The 17,848-nt window shown below is 44.4% G+C and overlaps 3 protein-coding genes across 3 annotated transcripts; all 3 read right to left on the bottom strand.

Moving 5' to 3' along the window:
* Window positions 1-340: 340 nt before the first annotated feature.
* Window positions 341-9,262, bottom strand: LOC128738984 (probable peroxisomal acyl-coenzyme A oxidase 1). The gene is made up of 8 exons (XM_053834509.1): window positions 8,970-9,262; window positions 2,614-2,776; window positions 2,271-2,563; window positions 1,805-2,210; window positions 1,391-1,744; window positions 921-1,335; window positions 650-850; window positions 341-585 (listed from the first exon to the last, which is right to left on the bottom strand). Exons 1-8 carry the CDS (start codon window positions 9,091-9,093, stop codon window positions 526-528), a joined length of 2,016 nt encoding a protein of 671 aa, XP_053690484.1. The 5' UTR covers window positions 9,094-9,262; the 3' UTR covers window positions 341-525.
* Window positions 9,263-9,614: 352 nt separating this feature from the next.
* Window positions 9,615-12,495, bottom strand: LOC128738983 (probable peroxisomal acyl-coenzyme A oxidase 1). Its single transcript, XM_053834508.1, has 8 exons — window positions 12,313-12,495; window positions 11,744-11,906; window positions 11,396-11,688; window positions 10,933-11,338; window positions 10,523-10,876; window positions 10,052-10,466; window positions 9,793-9,993; window positions 9,615-9,731 (listed from the first exon to the last, which is right to left on the bottom strand). Exons 1-8 carry the CDS (start codon window positions 12,434-12,436, stop codon window positions 9,672-9,674), a joined length of 2,016 nt encoding a protein of 671 aa, XP_053690483.1. The 5' UTR covers window positions 12,437-12,495; the 3' UTR covers window positions 9,615-9,671.
* A 4,143-nt stretch (window positions 12,496-16,638) lies between these two features.
* LOC128736707 (uncharacterized) lies at window positions 16,639-17,043 on the bottom strand. The gene has a single exon (XM_053831195.1). It carries the CDS (start codon window positions 17,041-17,043, stop codon window positions 16,639-16,641), a length of 405 nt encoding a protein of 134 aa, XP_053687170.1.
* Window positions 17,044-17,848: the final 805 nt, after the last annotated feature.

The raw sequence follows: 17,848 nt of genomic DNA on the forward strand, positions 1-17,848 counted from the left end.
AGCATCATCCAGCATTAGTTTGTGAACGAATTGTTTGTTATTTGACGAAAAAAAGTTTTTCATTTTTCTAGCATTAGCAATTTTGTATTATGTCCTTAAAAGGAAAAAAAAAGATTAATTTAAACGTTAAACCACAACCACTTTTTTGGTTATAGTTTGCGAATTCGTTCGGTTGTTTACTCCGTTACATGTGCCAAACGCGAGCGCGCTAGTTGTATTCTCGTAAGAGGTCTAAACTAAAGAGTCCAAAGCAGAATAACCATCATCAAGCGCCTCTGGCGAAAGAAAGAATAAAACAATCCCGCTAGTATATTATACAACGGCAGCATTGATAATCTCATGATGTTTTTATTTATAACTTTAATGTAGTATTGTTTCCTTGTGGTAAAACCAACGAACATAATTTTATCTGCTGAATTCCCATGTTTAATAGTCAATAAATCAAGTTCGACTTAAAATTAACAACAAAATGGTTTTATTTCCCCTTCCGAAGATCATCCTTAAGACTTAGGGCTGTCTGGTGTCTTACAGTTTGCCTCGCATAAAAGGTTTAAGGTACAGTTCAAATGTTTTGTTCACCGGTTCCTTCGAAAAGTTAAAAGAACTTAGAGCAGCTCGACAAATTGAACTTGTCTTTCAGCGCACTTACCTGATTTAACGGACTCTTCTTAGCATCCTCGAGCAATCGTTCATAGACATTACCGTCATACGCTCCAAGAGCAGAACCAAGCACAAAATCCGGATAGTCAAAGGCATCCACAATTCCAACGGCGTTCGGTCGGATGGCAACCAACGTGGCCTCATATAGTTGCTGCAGTCTGACGAAATCGCTCTCGGACATAGTCGTGAACTATCCAAAAGGAAAAAACAAATCGAATTCAGGAAACTCATAACTTACTCATTAATCAAACAAAACTCACCCTCATCAAATCACCAGCCACTTTGAGGGCTTCATCGTAAGCCACCAACTTGCAAAGATCGCGTAACACTTCGGCCAACGGAGCGGAAGCTGTCTGGCAAAAGAGTTCGACCAATTCATAAACGGACTGCAGAACGAACGCCCGACCATGCAGCTCCGCTGCGCGTACCAGTTCCAATCCGGTTCGGTTGGTAGCTTCCTCGGCAGTCAGCCCTGCCCGTTTCCGTTGTTCGATGTGGGCATTGGCTTGAGCCAAGCGATTGGCAGCTATCGCTTGGAATGCCGTAACGATAACCGGAATTGAATCACTCCAAGCAATTTGCTTGGATGCTTTGCCAACGTAGGCAGCAAGATACTGAACTGTCGGCGTAAGTTTGCGTCCTTTAAGGGCATCATTCCACATTTTAATTAAGTACCTAAAGAAAAACTTAGTAAAAAAAATTGTAGCAAATAATTGTAGAAAATTGTTACCTGGCAGTTTGCAGCAAAAGTACAGTATTTTCGCCTTCATACGTTGAAGCAGCCGTAGCAACCGTGTAGAACGTCATGAAATTAGCAGAGGACAGATATCCGTGACCTCCGCAAGCCAGACGACAAACCTCTATTCCCTTGGCAGCATCGAATGTCGACACGAACTTCAAACAGCACGCGATGGCATGCAGCTCTGGCAGCCGATCCAGCTTGCCGGAGTTTAAATCCGATGTCGTCTCCTGATACATCTGCCACAGATTGTCGGCGGTCAGCTTCAACGCAATTGCTTTGGCAACTTGAGGCAGTAGCTTCTCTTGCTGAGTTAGATGGTCGATTACTTGAACCTCTGGTTGTCTGAAATAAAATAAATCTAGAGCCATTTTCTCTGAAAAATATCCAATCCCCCACACTTACTCCGGATTAATTACACTCTGCCGACGCACACAGGAATATCTAATAGCTATGGTAGCAGCTCTAGCTAAGTTCTGTGCCATTTGACTGACGATGATCACTCGCACAAAAACCATCGTTCCGTAGGTCAACACAGGTGTAACTGGCTTCACGTACGTTCCATCCGGAAGCAGTTGAGCGTTCCTCATAAGCATATTACTTCGAGGAATTCGATAGTGTTTAAATCCCAAATATCCATTATTAACTCCTTTGAAGCCCATCTTATGACCAATATCGCCTATCTCTAGCCCCGGAAGGGGCATATGTGTCTCCTCATCACGAACCTGAACCAAAAATGCATGAACCCCATATCGTTTTCCTTTCGAGTACAACTGTGCCATAACAATACAGTAATTGACGGTCTGTGCCACTGAAAAATAGATCAATTTAGTAAACTTGCTACCAAATAACTAAAATTGTGACCACCTACATGCACCCGGCCACCATTTGTACGCCGTCAGCGACGGACTATTGAGTACGATTTCGTCCGTTCGTTCATCGAACGTGGCAGTGGTTTCCAGACCCCGCAGGAATGTACCATGCCCAAGTTCCGTTTGTGCGTACGTTCCGATTATTTCGCAATTCAGAGCCCTACCGAGCCACTTCTGCTGTTGTTCCGCCGTACCTTGACCGATTATTGCCGGAATGAACATGACGAAGTGCAACCTTAGCGGGCTGCCCTCTTTGATGACTCCAGCTCCCAGCAGGGCGTCCAACAGAGGGCTAAATAACGCAAATTTAGCTCGCAATTTTAGGTAATAGAATAAACTTACACGTAGTTCTTAGCATCATATTTTCCCTGCTCTTGGAGTAGTTTTTTGACCTTGGTGTAGATTACCGTTGCTTTCCGGACCGTTTCTTCGTAAGTTTCTTGATGAGACACGTAGTGCAGTGGAATCTTGTCGTGAAACTCGGGTTGGCTGATGTAGTAGTTTTCTATTCAAATAATATAAGGACGATTAAATTAGAAGGAGTCATTTTAAACAATTAAAATACTAATTAATGATCGAATCAATTTTAACAGTAATTAGGTGAATGTTGACATTTAACTTTGGCATTGGTATTCCAGAACTGATCGCACTAGCGAAAATATAGCGACTAGCGAAAAATATAGCGAAATATAGCCAATCATTAATATAAGAAGCACGATCAAGGGCCTTCGAGCTCATAACAAAACAGGCTCGGGTCCGGATATTCCGGGAATATGTGATTGCTGAATACTTCTCTGGCTTTGCTGTCATACGATTCAAGTCGCACCAAGTGGTGAAGCCCTCGAACTGCTTTTTGGATCTGGAAATACATTTTAAGATCATCCGTATACGAAGAACGTGGGCCTTTAACTAGACCAAACTAACATCGTTGAATTAAATCAAAAAAATCAAAGGATCTTGGTGGCTTCCTTGAGGGATAACTTTAACGGCAACCACCAACAGTTGGGGAGACTTGAGCGGTTATCGCTAACACCGTATATGTCGTTTTGTGATTGCGAAAGCTGCCAACAGAGCGAACAGATCGGCCTTCGAAATCATCTCGACATTAATATTAATGACATCCAACGTCTGACCATATACTGTTATACACTTACGCGTATTTTTTGGCTTTTCCGTTGAATTTCATTGATGACGGGAACCCGGACTCATCATGGCACGTTTTCGTAATTCTCGAAAGACTTTGAGTGAAGTTTCAAGTTTGCGTTGACTCCAGCAACTTCAATCTCTACCTTCTCCTGGTACTATCCGGAATACGAGCAACCTTAACGGAGATCCGCGGATATACTACGCTGGTGGATACTAAAGTCGTACGCCGATAGAGAAGGAGGCACTCACGCCAACGCTATGTGTAACAACGAGGATTAGCCTTGTCAGTTTTAGGTGTCAGTTCTCATGGCAAGGGCGGCTCCTGATAGCTCGACGATTCCTCAACCAACCAAGTGAACGGTTCAGGCTTGTAGCGGCTTACGACAGCGTATGATCCAGATTTACTTACTTACTTATGAGTCCATGTCCGCCGGTCCGGCAGAACAAAGGGATGAAATCAGAGATCTCCACTGTTGACGGTTACCCGCCATGGTTTTTATATGTCGCCAGGACAGGTTCTCGTCTACAGCCCGGATGTCGTTGGCTAGGCTGCGTCGCCATGAGCCTCTGGGTCTGCCTCTTCTACGCTGTGGATTCCAGTCGAGTGTTTCTCTGCAAACCTCGTTCGCTCCTTTCCTCAAGGTGTGTTCGATCCACTTCCACCTTCGTTAACGAATTTCTGCGGCTATCGGCCGTTGATGACACCGACGATGGAGTTCCTCATTGGATATCCAGTTATCAGGCCACCAGGCACGAATGATGTATCGCAGGCACCGGTTAATGAATACCTGCAGGTTTTGCGTTGTCTCCGCTGAGACGCACCACGTGCAGATTTGACGTTTGAATTAAAGATTCGGATTTTCGTACGTAGAGTGATCTGGTTTGAGCGCCAAATGTTTCGCAGACCTGTAAAGGCACCCCAGGCCTTCCTAACCCGGTGGCTATATCAGTCTTGGTACCACCATCGGGCGTTGTCTGGCTACCAAGATATTGAAAGGCGTCGTCTACCTGCTCATCTTGTTGTCCTGCTACTGTGAAGTTGATGGAATTATCAGTGTTCACTACCATAGACTTAGTTTTCGCTACATTGACTGTGAGACCTGCTGCCTGGAAGTTCTCGGAGAGGTCATCTAACTTGCTCTGCATATCGTTTCGGCGTTGTGCGAGAAAGACAATGTCGTCGGCTAAGTCGACGTCATTTAGCTGCTCCATCGTTAGAGGATTCCAAGGCAATACTCGATTTGGTCTGCTGTCAATTGCTCCAACAAATATCTCATCCATAACCTAATCTCTAAACTAACATCTCATCCAGATGAGATGGACTAGCTTATCTGGACTCCTCTACATCTCCTCTACACCTAAGTGCGCCCCAGATGTTTTCGTGGTTGAGTCGGTCGAACGCCTTCTCGAAGTCAACGAACACCAGCATAAGAGAGTCCTGGAATTCGTTGATCTGCTCCAATATAATGCGGAGCGTTATGATATGGTTTACACATCATCGGCCAGCACGGAATTCAGCTTGCTGCCGCCGGAGAGTAGCGTCAATCTTCTCCTGAATCCGCCTGAGGATTACCTTACAGAGTACTTTGAGAGTAATACAGAACAACGTAATGCCACGCCAGTTACCGCATTCAGTTAGATCTCCTTTCTTAGGGACTTTGACCAATATGCCCTGCATCCAGTCCACCGGAAAAGTTGTGGTTTCCCATATATTGCTGAAAAGCTGATGCATGATCTGGGCTGCTTCAATTTCATCCAGCGATGGCGCCTCCGAGTTGACGCGATTAATTCGAACTGTAGGCGATATACGCTGCTGGTTTTGTTGGTCTCTGACATTTGAAACTCGGAAGAGTCGTTCAAAATGTTCAGTCCATCGCTTAAGCTGTTCTGTACGGTCAGTCAATAGCTGACCAGCTCTGTCCTTTAGCGGCATCTTTGTATTCATCCTGGCACCACTAAGGCGGCGAGAAATATCGTACAACAAACGGATATCACCATTGGCGGCGGTGGTTTCTCCTTGTTCGGCTAGGGAGTTAGTCCAGGCTCTCTTGTCCCGCCTACAAGCATGTTTAACAGCCCTCTCCAGTTCGGCGTATCGTTGCGGGGCAGCTGTCTTAGCAGATCTGGTCCGCGCTCGCTCAATGCCGGCTTTCGCCTCTCTTCGCTCGTCGGTCTTCCTCCAAGTTTTATCCAGATGCAGATGTGGTCGAGTTGGTTTTCTGTTCGGCCGTCGTGGGAGACCCACGTGACTTTATGTGCTGGACCATGTTGTAATTAGTACAGAATTATGTAAACAGCTGTTTTCGCTCATCTCTCCTAGGCCATAGCGTCCCATGACGCGTTCAAGGTCCGCTTTGTTTGCCGTCTGATCCAGAGCAAAGCGAAAAAAGCAACTCGGTACTAGGAACTGCAGATCGCTGAACTTCACTGGTGGCCACCGAGTGCTGCTCGAACGGCTAGAACCCCGCAAACTCGGCATCGTAGCTCTGCAGGAAAACTGTCGTAAAGGAGAAAAAGTTTGGACAAGATTCACGTTAGCAAAGCCCAGTTTTCCCAAAGTGGTGGCACTGCCGACGAACTGGGCTTGGGCTTTATAGTGTTAAGCAAAATGCAGGATAGATAGATTGGAACGCGATCAACGCGAAGTTGTGTGTGTTCAAGATGAAGGACCGTTTCTTCATTTCTAGCATCATCAATCTACAACAGCTGTTCGCTGTTCAGGGATATGAACGCCCAGGTCAGTAGGGAAGAGTAGAGACCGGAATGTAGAGGCCGGTGATGGGACCGCAGAAGTTGTACACAGACACGAACGATTACGGCCTACGATGTATAAATTTCGCGTGATTCGAAGAAACTTTTTTACACGCAAAGATATCCACAAAGTCACCTGGAGATCACCCGTCCAACGTACAATGAACCAGATTGACCATGTTCTCGTCGATGGCCGGTTTGCGGATAATAGGCCGTATGAATAAAAGAGTTTGCTTTACTTCTACTGTAAGGTTTACACGGGAAAAGCATAGCAAACTGTTGTATTCATACGGGCTATTAACTCTAATCATCACTTAGTAGCACACGCTATGTCCGAAGGTACTTATTATTTAACTTACATTCACCTAAGATTTCTCTTCACAGGATTAGTATTAATCAAAACAATTACCAAACCAAATCATATCAAAACAATTAATTTCGAGAAGGTCTTAAAATATTCTATTTTGGGTTTTTTGAAAAATTCAATTTTCAAGGTTATTTAGGGGCCATCCCCTCTCATCCGTTGTAATCGACCACCTCCGATTTCAACCAAATTTGGTATAATTGCCTATTCCGTTCCCACATTTAATTTCTGAAAGTTTTGTATGGATTGAACATCCCCCTTGCAGAATGGAAGTTAACCTAGGAGTGCCTACAAACGATGACAGCATCCCGACTCCCGGTTTTGAAGAGATCCGGCGTCAGCTGAACTTTACTGGTTGCTTTATTGTTACTTTACAAACAGACAACAATTCCCTAATGACCCTTAACACCCAATACAGTAAACGTCGAAACATTGAGATAAATTTAGAACGTAGGTAACACTTGTCGAGACAGATGAAAGTCAAACACTGCCGAAACTCGGTTGAATGCTCATTGCAGACCAGCGATGGCGCTTTTAGCACCGTAGTTGGTGCGACGAAAAGGCAGGTTAAGTCAAGGAATCCTCCGCAATACTCTTATTGGTGGGCTGGTAGGTTAATCTGGCGAAAAATGTCGTTACAATCGTTGTTGGAAGTCAGGATATCAGAAACAACCATGGCGTGCGCTGCTTCTCGGCGTAGTTCATGGGTATCTATTCGAATGAGCTGACAGCGATCTTTGTATCGTGTATTCCTCATCGGTTGTCTCCAAGGAAGCATTCGAAGCGCGTAGCGTATACGCATCGGGGCTGGATACTTTCGATGCGATGAATGGCATTGTTATAGTGAGGAATCCAAAGAGCAAAGCAATATTCTAATGAAGGCCGAACAAGCGACTCGTAAAGCATTACTAAGCATTCGATACTGTGGAAAGTGGAAGTCACGAGTCATTTGTATAACTAAGCCCCACTGTCTAGAGGCTTTGGCAACAATGAACGATATATACTGCTTAAATGTTAGTTTGACATTTAATAACACACCGAAATCTTTGGCATGGGCGACTCGTTGAATTGGAATTCCATTGAGATTATTCAAACTTGATTAATAAATTTGGCAATCTTTTTATTGCAGAAGCGAACGTGCTGTAGGCTGAAAGCCTTTGTACTGAAGATTCTAATTTTAATTTTAAAGTGTTTTTTTTTTTCCTGTGTTGACTCATCACTGCGTCCAGTATAGTTGATCTATTGTGATATCGCCGGGGTGTTTGCTGTATGACCTGCACTGCATTTCTTTTTGCTATAATCGCTAATGAATGAGCGATATACTTATTAAAATTTATGCGTGCTTGTGTATATTGGGGTTTACCCTTCCTTCAAAGCTTGATCTACTCTACCACACACTTATTCCTCACTGCCAGCAGTATCTCATATTATAGCCGTCTCTGACGAGAACTCATTTGTTCCTCTGACCAGTACACTTAACTATATGAGGGACTTTTTCACTTTCAAGAGGCTTCAGTGGGTTGTCTTTGACCTAGAAATGCGGTCAGGCATTAATATAATAAAACCTTAATAAAAAACCCAACCAGACGCGTCGCTACCTTGATATGTAGGGTTTGCAGTCTCCATTTGTCCAGCGCGTCTGTGGTTCATAGGTACACGGGTACCAGCGAGCCACATGCCCTGGCGGGTGTTATGGGTTCAAATCCGGTTATAATCTTAGATTATAGCTTGGTTCGACCCATGCACCTTCCAGCATTGGACAAAAGGTAGAAGTCATAACGACTACTTGTTAAGCTACCAACCCCCCCCCCCTCACCTTCCCGCTCTTTCCCCTCCACTCCAAAAAAAATTTTCATGACTTTCCCCCACCGTCCCTCCATCAATTGTAGAACCACCGTTTCTAAAAAAATATTATTATTAATGCCTGACCGTATTTCAAAGTCAAAGACAAAATACTAGTTTGATCTTTTACCAACATTTTGGTAAAATGCAAACCAATTTCACCGCGTAGGTATGTTCTAGGACAACTCACGATTTTATGATAAGCATAAACAATAGCTAATAGTTTTGCATGATTAGGCAATATTATTTTCATGACGTTTTGTTCAGTTGTTTTTTACGCTATAGCGATTGTATGAGTTGAGAGAATCCATATGATCGTTTCTATCCTTCTGATTTTTTCGATGTTTTGAATCAGACCCCTCTAATGTTCTTAAATATAGCATGTTATCGTAGCTTGTGATAAGAATAATATTTACGGCTTGATAGCGTGATTACGTGACCTGCTAAATCATCTTAGCGAATTGTTTACCTTTCACAATGCAAATGATAACGAAAGTACCCCCCAGACTCTCCTGGTACTCCCTCTGTCGTGTCAAAATAATAACCGATTAGTTTTCCACTCTCGGCGAACTACTATGTAATATGTTTTACTCACCTATAAATCGCTTTTCATCCAGCTTCTCGATTCCTCCCACCCACCAGAGAGTGAACTCCTCTTGATTAAATGTGCACTTGTCCCGTTCATGCTGCAAATCTTTATTTACTTCTTGAGCCGGCATGATTTACACCACCACACATTCAAACCTGTTTGAGTTTACCGATCAACCGATCTCCGGACAGACAGAGACCGTAGTACAAAGTCGAATTTGGCTGTTCACTGATCGCAAACCGGTCTAATCTTTGTGATAGAAACACCTTTCTTCTACTTTAAGCTGTGTTTTGGGGTCTCAGCAGAACCGATTTCACACTTCCACTTATCACTGCACTGTCCAAAGACTACTGGGGGCTTCAGAGCAATTTCAGATCCATTTCTATGGCACTCCAGTATCAGTGATAAAGTCGCAATAACGAGCCTCTAGATTGCGAGCCGCACATTCACGTACTAAAGTATGAGAGAAAGAGAGTCCGAATCTATAGCCGCACACTTTTGTATGTATGGTACAAGTACAAGAGATTACCACGCAGTTTTACGCTCCACGAATTGATCAGAGCATAACTACAGGCGAATTCGAAAAAGGAAGGTTAATGTCTTTAACATTAAAATCTAAGCCTTGTTTTCAATGAAAAATAGTTCAACCCATCCAGTTCCCTTTATTAAGTCCCAATATCATCGGTAAGTATATTTGGGCGATACCCTTTATAGCATTGATCTCATCAGTGGTTTTAAATACAATTCAAAAGTTCTGTTAACTGGTTCCTTTAAATATTGAAAAAAATATAAGAAAGGGTTGCAACAATAGTCTTAAAAACTTTCATACCTGATTCAGTGGACTCTTCATGGCTTCCTCAAAAAGTCGTTCATACACATTTCCATCATACGCTCCAAGAGCGGATCCGAGCACGTAGTCAGGATAATCGAAAGCATCCACCACACCGATGGCGTTGGGCCGAAGCGCAGCCAGAATTGCTTCGTATTTCAGCTGTAACTTTACTACATCGCTTTCCGAAATGGCGGTGAACTATTTGAAATGAAAAGTAATCATGAAAAAAAAACAGTATTGAATACCGATAACTCACCCGCAACAAATCCCCGGCAAATTGCAGAGCTTCACCATAAACCGTTAGGGCACATAGCTGGCGTAGAACCGCCGCCAGTTGAACGGAAGCCGTTTGGCAGGCTTGCTCGATCATTTCATACGCCGAATGTAGAACGAATGCACGACCGTGAAGCTCGGCCACCGTGGTCAGCTCCAGCCCGGTCATATTGGTAGCCTCCTCCGGAGTATATCCGGCCGTCTTTCGTCGTTCGATGTGTTCGTTGGCCAGCCGCAACTTGTTGGCTACGACTGCTTGAAAAGCGGAAATTATCACCGGCAGCGAGTCACTCCAGGGCATTCGTTTGGATGTTTTGCCACAATAATCACTCAGGTAGCTGACGGTCGATGGTAGTTTACGACCTTTAAGTGCTTGATTCCATGATTTGACTAAAAATCTGTTGTAAATGTCGACTAAAATATCTATGTTAGGGAGATTCTATTATTGACGTACCTTGCAGTTTGCAGTAGCATCACCGTATTTTCACCTTCATAGGTAGAGGCCGCCGTGGCAACGCTGTAGAAAGTCATAAAATTTGCACTGGACAAATAGCCATGTCCCCCACAGGCTAAACGACAAACTTCCATGCCCCGAGCGGCGTCAGCCGTTGAAATAGCCTTCAAGCAACAGGAGATGGCATGCAGTTCCGGCAACCGATCTAACTTTCCGGAGTCCATTTCAGACGTGGTATCCTGATACAGCTGCCAGAGATAGTCTGCGGCCAACTTCAGAGCGATTGCCTTTGTGACTTGCGGCAACAGTTTATCCTGTTGGGTTAAATGATCCATTACTTGAACCTCCGGTTGACTGGAAAGAAGATGCCGTTAATAAGTTTTGACTATTGTAAGCTAATTTCAACTTACTTTGAATTGATTAAGCTCTGCCGACGTACACAGGAATATCTCACAGCTATGGTAGCTGCCTTCGACAGTTCGTAAGCCATGCCTTTACAAATGATAACCCGAACGAATACCATAGTTCCGTAGGTCAGTACCGAAGTAGCTGGTTTGACATACGTTCCATCCCTCAATAGTTGAGCATTTTTCATAAGCATGTTCGTTCGTGGAATCCGAAAATTGTCGAAACCCAAATAGCCATTATTAACACCTTTGTAACCAATTTTGTCCCCAATTTCACCAATGTCGATACCCGGCAGTGGAAGATGGCTGTCCTCGTCTCGAAGTTGAACCATAAAGGGATGGACCCCGAAACATTTTCCCTTGGAATACAGCTGAGCCATCACAACGGCGTAGTTTGCGGTGTGACCAACTGCGGAAAAAACGTTTGTAACAACTACAAGATCCACGTTATCCTATAATCAATTACGTGCTCCTGGCCACCACTTGTAGGCGGTGAGCGTTGGGCTGTGCAGCACCAGCTCATCGGTCCGCTCGTCGAAGGTGGCCCTCGTTTCCAACCCACGTAGAAAGGTTCCGTGACCCAGTTCGGTTTGGGCGTATGTTCCCAGAATTTGCCAGTTCAACGCTCGTTCCAACCATTTGGCCTGCTGTTCGGCGTTCGCATGACCCACCAATGCCGGGATGAACATATCGAACTGCAATCTAAATGGGTTGCCCTCCTTGATGAGACCGGTGCCGAGCAGGAAATCCCAAGTTTCGCTGGAAAATTTGAAAACATTAATTGTGTTGTAAGGAGCGTAAAATCAATGCTTACAAATAATTACGGGCATCGTATCTACCCTGTTCCTGGAGCAGCTTTCTAGTTTTAGTGAATATAACCGTTGCTTTACGGATGATTTCTTCATACTTTTCCTTGTGCGAAGCATAAGCCAGTGGAACTGTATCGTGGAACTCCGGTTGATCACGGAAAAAGGTTTCTGAAAAAAAAGGTTTCAAATAAATTGGATAGATAACTGACCAAAGGTTAGTTAAATGAATACAATCAAAAGTCAAAAGTTCGCCCGGCGTCTTGCTCAACAGATAACACTTAATAACACTTGTCACCTTTTAAGATTATTGCTTATCGTTTTGGCTGCATCTAATGTCATAGCCAAAATGAAATTCACGGAAGATAACGTAGCCAGTAAAACAAAAACTTATTTACTTTGGACAACTCTCATTTCAGAAGATAACATATCTCTTTCTGGAATTTGGACAATTCAACTCCACATTAGGTAAAACGAATAACACTTTCTAATTATTAATTACTTAATTCTAATTCAATATTTCACATATATAGTTTCGGAATACTTCAGTCCGATTAAACCACATAAAGTCACTTACCCATCGCTCGCTTCTCCGCTAGCTTCTCCTTACCGCCGACCCACCAAACGGTGAACTCTTCCAGGTTGAAAGTACATTTGCTGCGTTCATGCTGCAAATCTTTATTCACCACTCCAGACGGCATGCTAGAGCTAAGTACTGCCAGCAGACACTTTACCTACAATGTTTACAATGTTTGATACGCCTCAGCACCTGTAATAAATACGAGTTAATTTGCTGTAAGTCCGAGCTAATACGCAACCGGTCCTGCACCGATTTCGCAAATCATTTAGGTACCTACTTCTTCGCGGAGCACACAACTTCCTTGCACGACGACGCACTTAAGCCGACTACTGCCTAAAGGTGCACAAAAACAAACCCGTCCACCGTCCGGTGCGCTACATAAGGTATATAAACTGATAGTAGCAATGTTGACTCTGCGAATCCACTACAAGAGAGTGAGAAGCGAACAGGCTATGTAAATTTGCATAAAAAAGCTTTACGCGTAAGCTTGAGGAGTGCGCACATTACCGAACTATCTGAAGGCGTTTTCGATTGTTAACTCTACTTCATTGTTCAGCGTGGAAGTTCCGGAAATGCGTAAAAAAATGAAGGAAATTAGGTACTAATGTCCGGCCATACCGAAATCCTCTCGGGTTAAAACTCTTTCTGAAGCTAAAGTTATGCAGTCACTATTTTAAGACAGCAGTTCGATAAACAGAACATCCATAGAACAAGGTTGAATTTTATTCAATAGAATTGTTAGATTAGAGTACATATATGACCACTGAATACAAAGATTAGGTATAGGTATAAGCACCCCTAAATTAGCCCAAAAATTCAGTACATCCGCGCTCCAGGAGAAGCAGCCCAAACAGTCAGAACATCAAAATCGCCATTCAGGACATGACCAGATCGGAAGGAAAGATACAAAAAAAACCAGTGCCAGTGACTGGATAACACAATCTGCATCCCGAGACGAATGACAAAGTTTGTAGCTGTAGTCCAAATATTACTCTGGTCTCATGGGGAGCAAACCAAATTGAACCACAACCACGCTCTCGTCGGTGAGTGGTTCTATTCAGACTAGAGATGGTCGGGTATGAAAATTTGAATACCCGAACCCGACCCGTACCCGATCAAGAAAAATATTGAAAACCCGTACCCGACTCGAACCCGCAAGTTTATTATTTTTGATACCCGAACCCGACCGCAACCCGACGGGTACGGGACGGGCCCGGGTACCCGACCATCTTTAGTGTTAAAAAGGTCAAAAGAGATACCCGACCCGACCCGTACCCGGTTTCAAAAACAAAAATTAAGAACCCGTACCCGACCCGAACCCGCAAATTATTTTTTTTCAATACCCGAACCCGACCCGAACCCGGCGGGTACGGGTACGGGTGCGGGTTTAGGGCAAATTTTCCGCTACCCGACCATCTCTAATTCAGACATCTCCAGCTTATGCAACTCTAGAACCCTGACTTTATTTTGAGATCTCGCAAATACAGTTGGATTTCGAATTTGACATGGCTCGATTTTGGCAACAAAAGTATCCGTTTTTGGCAACACAAGATATTTCTCTTCGAAAAATATGCTTAAATATCAATCAGTTTCCGCATCCATGCTTTAAATGACGAAAAAATGATGCCCTGAGTATGTTCATGAAAAAAAGTTATGTGGTTTCGAACAGTAATATTTTTATTGCCGTAGGCCTACGTCTTACCGCAGGGTGTCAATAACTTATTTGCACCGGACGGATAGCTCTTGTCGGACTTTTTAAACATAAAATGGTTGCAATCGGTGATTAATGATATTTAGTCAACTTCTAAAGCATTTACATTAAATTTTTTCATATCGAAAAAGGGTCTCGATTTTGGCACGGTTTCGATTTTGACAACATAGGCGACACGCATTTGTTGCCAAAATCGAAATCCAACTGTAGTTCGAAAATTTATCGTGGTCATCCAAATCGGACTTTCTTTTTATCAGAAAGGATAATCTGCAGTGAAAAAACAATCATCAAAATTATTGAAAACTACCTTCAAAGTTACTCATTAGGGTTCCCATCATAACTGGCGTGCCATGTTGGGCGGGCACGTTTACGTTTGTATAAAGGAGAAGTTGGGTCTGATCCATTGTTCACCTGAAATGGATTATGTTATATTGAGGCTGATGTGCAATGACTTACGAACTGTTTCCCTACAAACTTATAGATTCCGTGTAGTCTTGATCTTCGATAGTGAGGTGGTAAAATTTGATGCCAATTTCACAGTAAATCGTTTAATACTCGCTAACAACTTCGATTTTTCTCGAGTTTCGTTTGATCGTGGCATAGTTTTCTGAATCCTTCAGTCCTACGGACTCTTGCTCTCTTCCTGATTCTGTGTTTTTTACGTGAGGAAACACTCTATGCCAGGCACACTAATGATGTATGTTTGCATCGCGTGTCACAGTGTGAGACTCTAACCCACTAAAAACCTCACGAGCGCCTGACCCAAGCCCCCCCCCGAAACTACCGTTAAGAATCACTTCGGGGGAGGCTGTGTCCTGTGTCTGAACACTGCTCCGTAGATCTGCCGAAACGCGTACCGATCCGGGTATGACGGCTGTCATAACGTCTATTCCTCGCCGGATTTTTCCAGGATGTTTGATGATACTCCATGTTGCTAGACCATCTACTTTTCCTGCATCTGTCAAGACGTGTACCGATCCAGAGATGGCGACCGTCATGATTTCTATTCCTCACAGCCATCCACGCAGAGTTTCGAGTCGAGTTCACCACTTCGCTTCTACTTCACCTATCGAGACGTGCACCGATTTAAGGATGGCGACCTACATCTTGGGAATTCGAAGACAACGTGCTCCGCTGTTTCCTCTAGCTCCCCACATTCTGGACAGGCAGGAGTCGTTGCGTATCCGAAACGGTGCAGGTATTGCCTGCAAAAACTGTGCCCCGATAGGAACTGCGTCGGGTGAAAGCTGACTTGCCCATGCTTATCATTCGTTATTTTCCTCCAGGTTGATGCAGATGGGAAGCATTCCGGCGATAACACATACTGCCTCCATTGATATGGTTCTGTATGCACTGGGTACTTTCACGACCATGAGCCGGAAGGTACTATTGATAGCCTTACACGATTCCGCTTGGCGTTGATAGTCTTCGCTGCCTTCTCACAGGCGTAGTGGACGTGGCCGTTGGAGTTAAGCCTATCATCCATCATTACTCCAAGATGCTTAAGCATACGCATTGAGGCAATTGCGTGCTCTCCGACAATGATTTCTGTCCGCTGAATGGCTTTATAGCTACTGACCTCCGTTTTGTGGTGGGCTATTTGCAGCTTTGCTCCCTGCATTCCTGGTTCTGTGCGCGTATGTGTGTGTGTTTACGAGGTTTCGGAAAACTAATGTTCTTACCGGAGCCAACCTGGACGTTGTGTGGGACTTTCGCCCACCAAAACCTCATCTTTGCCTTCTGCCTGGATCCCCCTGGTACCACAATGAAGTATTACTTCAGGGGGAGGTTGTGCTCTTGCACTTTTCCATTTATCACACTTTCTAGCGTTACTCATTCAGGCATATCGAAGAGATACCGTACTCATGCACTTTGTGCAGCTAGCTCGCAGTACGTGTACCAATTAGAAACTGCCGATAGTCATAACGTGCACCCCGTCACAGCCACCCGGGATTTCTTGACCTGACGAGAATCCTACCGATTGGGAAGTGCCCTCCAACATGACGCGCACTCCGTCACAGCCACCCTCGCAGGGTTTCTTTGTTATGCCTATTTCAACAGGGAACGATCTGAGTATTGCGACTATTTCGGGATAAATCCCATCTCCACACATATGAATCCAGTCTAGGGTTTTACCGCGTCCCGCGTTGCTTTGGGGCGTCATATGCGGCTCAGAGACATAGACCACCTTTTATCCAACAAAACTTAATTGACGATGCTAGCTCGCTGTTCCGCTCTCCACTTACGCTGCAGATCAGACAGGATGCGTGCGATTGCGCTATTGACGGCATTCCAAATGCACGCGTTGCGACACATTTCCTCCACCATATTTCCGACGTTAAGACCGGAGGCAATTCTTCCCGCCATGCAGCAAATCTGGGACAGTCAAAAAACACGTGCTCTGCTGTTTCTTCCACGTTCCCACATTCCGGACATAAGGGCGACCTGGCGTGCCCGAACCGATAAAGGTATTGCCTGAAGCAACCATGACCAGACAGGAACTGCGTTAGGTAAAAGTTCACCTCCCCGTGCTTCCTATTCACCCAAACCGAGAGAGTCGATATGAGCCTATGAATCCGTCTACCTTTCTGTGTCGTGTTCCACTCCTGTTGTCACTTAGCCATTGATTCTGCTCTCATCAGCTTTCTAATTCCTCTGACCTCCTTTTGCCTATAGCACTCGTAGTCCTCCATCAGGATGATGTCGATGGGAATCATCCGAGCGATTACGCACGCAGCTTCAGATAAGATAGTCCTATATGCGCTCACGACTCGAATGGCCATGAGTCGAGCCGTACATCTCAGCTTTGCTCTGTTGCGCTGGGTTTGGAGCGCTGTAATCCAGGCTGGTCCGCCTAACCGCAGTATCGACGATGATACACTGGCTAAGAGGCGCCTCTTGCTACTGCTTGGTCCAAAGTTATTCGGCATGATCCTAGACAGTGCACTGATGGCTTTCGCTGCCTTTTCGCACGAGTAGTCAACGTGACCGTTGAATTTTTGCCGATTGTCGATCATCACACCCAGGTGCTTCAACTCGCGTTTTGAGGTTATGATATAGACCAACCTCGAGTTTTTAGTCTTGACCTTGAAATGCGGTCAAACATATTTTATTTAATATTTTTTTTTTAAACGATGGTTCTACAATTGATGAAGAGACGGTAGGGGAAAGTAATGAAATTTTTTTGGTAAATGGAGGGGAAAGAATGGAAAGGTAACGGGGGGGAGGATACGTAGCTACGCTTAACAAGTCGTCGTTGTGACTCCTACCTTTTGTTCAATGCTAGAAGTTGTTAAGCGTGGTTATGATATGTTCTCCAACGGTAATCCCGACGTGTTGGACTGCTCTTCGATTACTGACCAGTAGTATCTCCGTTTTATGGTGCGCTATTTGCAGTTTCGCGTTCTGCATCCAACTATCCACCCTGCGGATTGACTCAGTCGCCAATGCCTCCACTTCCTCTAGTGATTCGCCTGTAACCGTCGTCACGTGTGTGTGTGTGTGTGTGTGTGTGTGTGTGTGTGTGTGTGTGTGTGTGTGTGTGTGTGTGTGTGTGTGTGTGTGTGTGTGTGTGTGTGTGTGTGTGTGTGTGTATGTGTGTGTGTGTGTGTATGTGTGTGTGTGTGTGTGTGTGTGTGTGTGTGTGTGTGTGTGTGTGTGTGTGTGTGTGTGTGTGTGTGTGTGTGTGTGTGTGTGTGTGTGTGTGTGAGTGAGTGTTTCGTTTTATTCGTGAGGAAACGTTCGATGCTTGACACACTAATGATAATTCACATCATGTGGCACGGTGTGGGTCTCTAACCCACTAAAAACTTCACGGCCTGC

This window comes from Sabethes cyaneus, chromosome 2, assembly GCF_943734655.1.
Source record: "Sabethes cyaneus chromosome 2, idSabCyanKW18_F2, whole genome shotgun sequence".
In the NCBI taxonomy this organism is placed as follows: Eukaryota; Metazoa; Arthropoda; class Insecta; order Diptera; family Culicidae; genus Sabethes; species Sabethes cyaneus.